This window comes from Macrobrachium nipponense, chromosome 5 (assembly GCF_015104395.2).
Source record: "Macrobrachium nipponense isolate FS-2020 chromosome 5, ASM1510439v2, whole genome shotgun sequence".
Classification (NCBI taxonomy): domain Eukaryota; kingdom Metazoa; phylum Arthropoda; class Malacostraca; order Decapoda; family Palaemonidae; genus Macrobrachium; species Macrobrachium nipponense.
In genome coordinates this window covers 111,730,884-111,740,085 of record NC_061107.1, presented here as the reverse complement: position 1 = coordinate 111,740,085, position 9,202 = coordinate 111,730,884, and the positions used below count along the sequence as shown (strand labels likewise).

Sequence of the window (9,202 nt, the reverse complement as noted above, 5' to 3'; positions counted from 1 at the left end):
AGCCCCCTATTCAGACTGTTTCCCACTGGCCCTAGATAAAATAATAAAGTTAGTTGAATCATGTGTATCAAATAACATCTTTTAATTCGGGGGGTCATTCTACAAACAAAAATTCTGGTGCAGTATGGGCAGCCCTTTAAGTCCTGTTTTAGCCAAGCTATACAAGGAATGTTTTGAAACTATAATAATAAATGCAATAAAACCCAGACATACTGTGGATGAGATATGTAGATGATATCCTAACATTTTAGCATAAAAGGTGGGATAATTTCAACCAATTTCTTTCAAAATTAAGTGTGTTAGTGCCAAGCATCAAATTTAAAGTTGAATGGGAAACAGAAAACAAAATTTCTTTTCTTGATATTTTAATAATTAGAGTTATGACAGAATACATTTTAACTTTCATACATTTGCTATTGTAGTTATCATGACATTTCTATCAAGATTGGCATAGCCAGCAATTTATTCTTAAAAACCGTACGGATTTGCTCCCCACATTTCCTGGAAAAGGAAATGTAACTAATCCTTAAGTAGCTGCCATCTTTAAAGTACCCTGACCATATAATTGAGAAAGTGATCTATAAAGATAACATAATCTTCTACCGTCCCCTTCAAAACAAGACTAGAGAGATGCTCAACAATAAAATCAAAATCCCACACCTGGACAGGATTAAGACGTTGACAAAGACACTTGGAAAATCTAACCCTTTTGCTTTTACCTACCCAAATACCTTACCAAATCCCTGATTAATGTCCAACAAAAGCTGTCCCCCAAAGACACACAGGAGTTCACAAAATCTCTTGCCTTGACTGAGACCAGTAAACTGGAATTTGTCACTTATAATTTATAGGAGCAATTGTCAGTTCAAAATCCAGAGGATAGAATCAGTATTGATTAAACATAAAAATATGATGAATCTCTCAAAAGGAGCCTGGGACTCAGATATTATATATAAAATTTTCCTCAAACCAGTAATTAAGAAGATCAAGGTGAAATTGTCAATTGGAGCAATATAACGGCTGACCTCTAGCCCTCTTGGTATAAATACTGCCTTTCCAACTCTTATCTCATTCATTACCTTACTGAAGAGGGAGACAGTTGTTCTCCTTAATATGGCATTAACTTTCTATAATTTGGCATTTTTATGGGCTCCTTTTCAAGGACAATGGGTTCTCATTATCAAATATCCTTGAAATGAACAAACATGTAGGCAGCAGTATTTGTTATATGGGTGCTGGCTTCTTGATCTTTTAATTACCCTGCTTCTCCTGTTTGGCCCCACCCTCATGACCTTGACCTTTCTCTGCCTGCAGCATGTTCCAGGTGTTCATTTTCCATATGTATAATGTATTTGTGCTTATCTTTTCTATTGTGGAGTACTATATGATTTTTAATGACAGGCTGTCTATGAATCTTTCTCCAGCGTTGCCTACCATTGCACTGTTAGCGCATGTTATGAAGGCATTCTCTACCATCAGTTTGGCTGTTCTGTTAGTGTTCCTGCACTATATACCATTTCTTGATTTAAGAGGCTTCTTCCCTAGTCAAACAAACTTTTCTGCTTTTTTCTACAGGGTGCCTCCCAACTAACATTTATTCTTGAAAAGAAGACATTTCTGGAGGCTAAGCTATTTACTTTAGTAGGGACAATGAAAGTAGCATTATAAATATATCAAAACAAAAGCATTGGGCTTCCAGCAGTAGTACCAAAAGGTAATTTGATGTTGTGTGCACATTCATCAATGTTCGACTTAAAGTTCACCTTATATGTTAACAAAATTAAATTATACAGAAATTTGAAAAATCTGCTATGATCGGCCACCAGATGATGTAAGAGAACATACATAATTGACAAACACCAATTTTTTAAAGATTGGAGAACAAAAAATGGAATCGTAATTTATAAAGTAGACTAAACGATTCCAACAAACTTGAGACAGTTATATGCTATAACTTGGCAATTTACAAACCTTGGAGTAATATCTCTCATAAAAAGGAAGTGTTACAACAAATAGTACTACATGATTTTCTTTCTAGGATTTTCTGACTCTTTCCCAATATAAAAGAATTGAATAAAATACTTACTTTACCTAAAATAGTAGTATCATCAAATACATATTCTTGACTAAAACAAAGAGACAGAAGAGAAATCCTTACTCACCTATATGCACCACCCATTAATTTGTTAATTACAAGGCCAATATCGATAAGTGTGTAGCGATAGTCTCGTGGAACAGTCTTCTTGACATCACGGATTATGTAGCGTAATGTATTTGCTGGTCCCCGTTTCTATACAAACAAAAGTAATGGCCATTATAATTCATATAAACTTTACTCTGTAAAGTATAAAATCTTGAGTAACATGAGAAGACTTTACTTTATACAAATAAAGTCTGAAAAAAGAATAATAAAGATAAAACCAATCTGACAATATAATTAGTACCTGTGAAAAGTAATGTAAAAATATCATATTAAGGATTACAATAATTCTATCACAATACTAGTACATAGAGTTTACGTACTCCTAAAAAAGTATAAGTTTTGGTTTCCCAAAAGAATAAAATTGTCTTTGTTATAGATACTTACTGAATTGTAAAGTTCCTCTAGTCGTTGTATAGTTAGATTTTTTATTGTAACACCCTGTTCTAAGAGAAGTTTTACAAATTCAATTCGGTCATTTACCAAGGCATCCATCATTGCTTGTTCCAGAGCTCCTGAAATTACAAAATTTTTATGGTGTAATAAGTAAATAAAAAGTACTCAAGTCAAATTGGCATCACAAATTTATCAGACTTGGCCTATGAGTAACTGTACCAATTATCATTATTACTAATATGATCTTTGGTATATGATGATGATGATCATCATCATCATCATGATCATGATGATGATCATGATGATGATGATTATTATTATTTTGTATTAAGTTATTAAATTTGCTTGTCCTTTATTATTATTATTATTATTATTATTATTATTATTATTATTATTATTATTATTATTATTATTATTATTATTATATCATCCAAAATATTTATAATAAAACACACAGGCTTCAAGACTATAAATGTTTTCACAAAAACCCTTGAAATCTAGGATATCAGCATAAAATAAACAAATATAAAAATATACATCCTTTCCAAAGTACTACTGTATGTATATCACAAACTAATGGCATATGCTACACATACCTAAAGGCCACTCAACATCCTCATTAAAGACATGTGATCTGGCTATATCCACCCTGTTCCATGTTAGAGCTAATGACAGTTGTTCGGGAGGGTTCAGTCTTTGAGCATGAAGCAACGCTGATAGAATACTTTGATCAAGCTCAGATCCTTCTCTTAATCGGAAGACTGTGATCTGTAAATGGAATTACAAATACAATTAATGGAAGAAAGAAAAATTTTAAAAATCAAACCCTTTAGTACTTGGAATGCTTCCTTTACAAATTACATGCATAACATTATGTATCAATTTTTACAAAAATTAATTTCTGGGCTCAGCTCGTGTCGGCCTATGAAAGGATCCTTAATATCATTCTTTCTAGGTAAAATTAATCTAAAATTACCAGAAAAAACAAAATTAAGAAAATGTCAGTAAAACTGACTCGCTCACTCTTAAAAAGAAGTGTCGGTATGGTAATAGGGGCGAGTGGGAACACTACCACGAGACATTCACCAATTAGACCTTCCAATCAGAATCCCCACAAGAGAGAGCCGATACCAACGGGCGATGCAGCCGCTACTACTACTACTAGAGGACGCCACGGACAGCAGCGCCCCTAGCGGTCATCCTTAATTATTAGCGCCAGCGTTCGGACGCATTTTCTTGCTTGTGCTATTTTCACGAGGATTTATCTCACCATCTATCATGGAACGTTCTGCCATCGCAACGGCTAAGTTAAGTGCCTCATAAGTAATGTTTTACTGTATTTTAATCTTCCAGGAACCAGTATTTTCCTTCTAATAGGTCATATACGGTTTCCCGGTTGTCTCGTGGCGGCGCCATGCTGCCTCGTTAAGAATTCCCGGTCCTCCATACTGGGACTTCTTATACTTATGGGCTTACTATATCATATTCATCGTTTTTTACATCGAGTTTTAGCTAGGTTAGCCCCTTTACCATTTCTCTTAGTTTGGTATTTAGGGCTATTCTATGTTCCAGCCCAGCATCCCAGCTCTTGCTCTTCATCGGCTATCGCTGGCTCCGAGTAGGCTTCTGTTCCTCGGAACAGTTTGCCTCCTCCTGGGCTTCTTTTTCTTCTACTAAAAGTGTCTTTTCCATCTTTACGATGTAAATTTGGTTCTATTTAGGGTGTTAGGCTAGCCTAGGTGCATGTCCCATGTATTGGTACAGCCTGGTTCACGTGGCCCTACCACGGTTGTGTTGCTTCGCGGCTTAGGCCACTTGCGGTCACGTGTTCCATCGCACCTTCCCCTTCCCCTTCCCTCCCTACAGGTATAGGGAGGCGCTGGGGGACCCCTTTGGTTGCCATGACAACCTCAGTTGCCTTCCTCCCTCTCTCTCTGAGGAGGCCAGGGGTTCCTCCCAGCGGGGGGTATAGGGCGACCACTCATAGGGTACAGGTCTCCGCAGAGGGTAGTTGTTGGGACGGGGAGGAGTAGGCCACCCCCCCCTCTCTCTCTCCCGCCGTGTTACGCCGAGACCCCCCCCCCCCCCCCCCCCCCCCCCCTCCCCAGTGGCTCAGCCACCTTCCCTTTCTATAACGAACGGAGCCTTCCGCCGCAGCCGGGGCACCTTTGGTTATAGATTACTGGCTCCGCCAGCGGGCGGGGTGGTCACTACTAGTGGTCGGTTGCTTGCCTACTATATCCTTGCATCTCTCCCCCGCTACCCTTGGAAGGGAGCTTGATTCTTACCCGGGCACTCTTCTAGTAGCGTGGGTGGGGAAAGGTTTGATAATTATTGTTATTGTTAAGGATATACCCTAATTTTACGATGATTTGTATAATTTTATTATTCATATGTATACCATCTCCGCCATTATCCGTCGTGGTTTCATTTTACCACCACACCTGGTTGGATTCTATCTCTTGTCTCCGCCGTAGCCTAGGACAACCAACCATTTTACTACCACACGTATTATGGCGGGCTCTGGTTTAATCTAACTTTCTCGCTCCGGCACCAGCGGAGCAACTGTTAGGCTGTAAGTGTTCTCCTGATACTTATGTTTCTTTCCACTTACAGGCTACCAACTGTCAGGTCCTGGGATGCAACGCGACGTTGTACGACCCCTGCGGCCACGATGAGTGCAGGTCTCACGCTCCATGTGCCACGCCGTACAACGATATGATCGTCTGGCACCCGGAAGCCTGCGCCATCTGCTACGACCTGGCCAGTCAGCTGGTGGAGGGAGTAAGTCGATTATAGACTTTTTTATCGTTTTACTAACAACTCTTAGACATAAGTTTGTTAACCCCATCCCGCCATTAGAAGCTCATTTCGCCTTCCTTTCAGGCTGCTGGTGTGAGGGAGGTCGCCCTTGCAACCCTGAAAGCGTGGGTAGGCGGCTTCGGAAAGAACGCCGCCAAAGGCCAGCCTTACATTTTAGACAAGAAGCTGGCCGTTCAGATCTTCCCGGGGGCAAGTCAACAGGGTATGTTGACCCCTTATCCGCAAGCTCCTCTCATAGCCTCCATCCAGCAAGAGATGCAGCTAGTCCCGTTTTCCGTGGGGTCGTGGCCACCAACCAGGAGTCGGTCCCGGACGTCGCTACCCTGGACCTTAACATTGAGCCTATGGCGGTAGGTGCGGAGGATTTGTTGGTTGAGGTAGGTGTGTCGGGTGCCCAAGGTCTTTCCTTGGGCGCTCCTGGATCTTCTCCTGTCCCTTCTTCAAGTGCTTCTTTCCAAGGCTTTGTGGGATCTGAGATCCCTACCCGCTCTCCCGCTCTCTCTGTACCCCAAAGGTGAAGGGACAGAGAGAACCGAAGACCCTAGTTAAGACGACTTCTAAGAAGTCATCTTCGTCTTCTTCAGCTAAGAAGTCTTCGACTTCTTATGCTACGCGGTGAAGGCCAAGCTGGAGCTCTTCTTACTCGAAGGAGCTAGAAGCAAGTTCTTCTAAGGAGAAGGCTCGCGGCTCCCGCCCGAGCCAATGCCTTCTCCGGCCTCTACCGCATCCACTCCGGTAACGCCGGTTGGAGTAGCGGGACCCAGCACCTTTGATCCCACTGCTTTCTCAGCAGTGGTGATGCAACAGGTGGGTGAGTTGGTCGGCTCTCAAGTCTCCGCCCTGGGGACAAAGTTTGAGCAGATGTTCGCACAACTGTCGAGCACTCTGTCTCAATCGGGCCAGTCCATCCAAGATCTCTCTAACAGAGTTAGAGAGAATGAGGACCGAGTAGCTGGGCTCTCTCAGGTCCCCCTTCCAGTCTCCCCAGTAACAAGTGCTGGTATTTTCCAGCTGCCACCCCCCTCCATGGACTCACTACCAGCTTTCTCTATGGAGAACCATGGGAGAGTAGCCGCTTACACTCCATTTAAGGATGGTATGATCCCTATCCCGGAGTGTGGAACTCGAAGGATTGAGGACTTCGAGTTTTATCCTCCGGGTTTGACGCAGCCTTTCATTGGCTATGCTAGGCTGACCGTAGCGGCGCTTACTAGGGAGGACAAGATCTCTGGGAGAATGTTTCTCTACAGTAGGGATCATGCTCAACGTGAATGGGTTCACTGCCTTGAGGACTGGGAGTGTACAACACCAAGCTCCAGGCTTACAAGAGTCCTTTCACTATTTTTGCGACGGAAGAGGAGGTTCTTCTCTTCCGTTCGCTACAAAAATAGTAGAGAGACCTCTTCAGGCAGTCCTCAAGGACGAGCCCATGCCACAGCTAAGGGAGGCAGAGTCTACTTCTCCGCTCTTCCCAGCTTTTGGAGAATTGTGGGAGAACTTTCCAGCCCCGTTCACGCTTGGTAAGCTCAAACCGGACTGCGCCATGGACCAGTTCGGCGAAAAGCTCCCAAGGCTGCCTGATTCCTTGATTCAGGCGGAGTTCGACGCGCGAACTAGGTTTGGCAGGTCCCTCAATTCGCTGATTATAACAGAGATGGCTGCTCTCTCGTATGGCACGGAACCTTTGTTTAAAACTCTTGGCCAAATCCCAGCTTCAGACAGTTCAGACGGATGCTTTCGACTTCTTCCAAGCTATAGGAGGAATTGCCGAAAGCACGTTCTGCAGGAGTGCACTATTAGGCACGAGCCTAATAGACTCCTGGCTTCTAGCATGTGGGGAGCGGATCTCTTCCCAGAGTCCGCTGTAAATGAAGTACACCACGAGGCGGCTAGGCTCAACCAGAGCCTTAGAGCTAGGTGGGGTATTTCATCTAAGAGGAAGCAAGAATCCGTCCCCACTGCTGGTAAGAAACCAAAGAAGTCTGTAAAAGGTTCCAGCCTTACCAGAAACACCAGCAACAGCAGCAATTCGTTCAGGCCGTCCCGGTTACCCAACAGGGACAACCTTCTACTTCTAAGCAGAACCAGCCCATCCTCCTGCTGTCTCCTCAGTCACAACCTTCGACCTCCTACGCACTCTCGCCGGCCTTCAACCCTACGTATGAAGGTCAGGCCTACCCTCCCTTTAATAGACAATCAAGAGGTAGGGCGAGAGGCTACTTTCGCCAGCGTGGCGCAGGGAGGGCGACAAGGAGTAAGCAGTTGCAGGGGAGGGCGTGGTGGTCAACCCCGCCCATCAACAATGAGGCTCCCCAGGTGAGGAGGGAGGTGGATGTTTCCTCTTCCGTCACAGGTGGGGGTTCAGCAATTGGGCACAGAGCATAGTGTCCAAAGGATTGGGTTGGAGTTGGATCAAAGATCCTCCTCCAATCAAATCATTCCGCCAAATACCATCAAAGGAATTGACAGATTATGCGGAGGAACTCCTTCAGAAAGGAGCTATTGCGAGAGTCAAGCATCTAAAATTTCAAGGTCGCTTATTCAGCGTGCCAAAGAAAGGCTCAACAAAAAGAAGGGTAATCTTAGACTTGTCAAAGCTAAACTCTTTCATTCGTTGCGACAAGTTCAAGATGCTTACCCTCTCGCAAGTAAGGACCTTACTTCCTCGTGGGAGGCCGTCACATGCTCCATCGATCTTACAGACGCATACTATCATATCCCTATAGCCAGACACTTCCGCCCATTCCTAGGATTCAGGCTAGGAAATCAGACATTCTCATTCAAAGTGATGCCCTTCGGTCTGAATGTAGCCCCCAGGGTATTCACGAAAATAGCAGAAGTGGTTGTGCAGCAATTGAGAACTCAGGGAATCATGGTAGCAGCATACCTCGACGATTGGTTGATCTGGGCACCAAACAGTTGAGGAATGCCTCAAAGCCACCAAAAAGGTAGTTCACTTTCTGGAACATCTGGGGTTCCAGATAAACAAAACGAAATCCAGACTTACCCCGGAGTCTCGTTTTCAGTGGCTGGGAATCCAATGGGATTTGTCTTCCCACAATCTGTCAATTCCAGTGGCCAAACGGAAGGAAATAGCAAAATCTGTCAGACAATTTCTCAAATGCAAACAAACATCAAGGAGAAGCCAGGAAAGAATCCTAGGGTCCCTTCAGTTTGCTTCGGTGACAGATATCCTCCTGAAAGCAAGGCTAAAAAGATATAAATCGAGTTTGGGCGATTGAGAGCGAACGCCAAATCTCGAGACAAGTTGTCAGTAATTCCACAGATCCTTCGCAATCAACTCCGTCCATGGTCAAAAGTAAAGAACTTAGCCAAGCGGGTACCCCTTCAATATCCCCTTCCAGTGTTAACCATTCACACGGATGCCTCCCTGTCCGGGTGGGGGGATATTCTCAGTTCAAACAGGTTTCAGGGGACTTGGTCAGTTCAATTACGCCAGCTCCACAATAAACGTTCTGAAGCAATGGCAGTATTTCTTACCTTGAAGAGACTGCTTCCCCCGAAAAAGTCTCATCTAAGACTAGTTTTGGACAGTGCAGTGGTAGTTCATTGCATCAACAGAGGAGGGTCCAAATCCAAGCATGTGAACCATGTCATGATAGCCATCTTTGCTCTAGCAAACAAACACAAATGGCATCTTGTCCGGCCACTTCACCTGGCTGGCGGGGGTAAGAAAATGTGGATAGCAGACGCTTTTGTCCCCGCCCGGTCAGTCCCTCTGGAATCAGAATGGTCCCTAGACGACGGGTCATTCCGGTAGAT

General features: G+C 43.7%; 1 protein-coding gene across 13 annotated transcripts in view; it reads right to left on the bottom strand.

Annotated features, from left to right (window-relative positions):
* LOC135215595 (transient receptor potential cation channel trpm-like) overlaps positions 1-9,202 on the bottom strand; it is a 655,531-nt gene that overhangs the window by 66,305 nt on the left and 580,024 nt on the right. For all 13 annotated transcript variants that reach the window (XM_064250472.1, XM_064250483.1, XM_064250479.1 and 10 more), the window contains 3 exons: positions 3,193-3,364; positions 2,588-2,715; positions 2,163-2,290 (listed from right to left, as the gene is read on the bottom strand). In XM_064250472.1, coding sequence (XP_064106542.1) covers positions 2,163-2,290; positions 2,588-2,715; positions 3,193-3,364 — 428 coding nt within the window. The remainder of the gene's footprint in view (positions 1-2,162; positions 2,291-2,587; positions 2,716-3,192; positions 3,365-9,202) is intronic.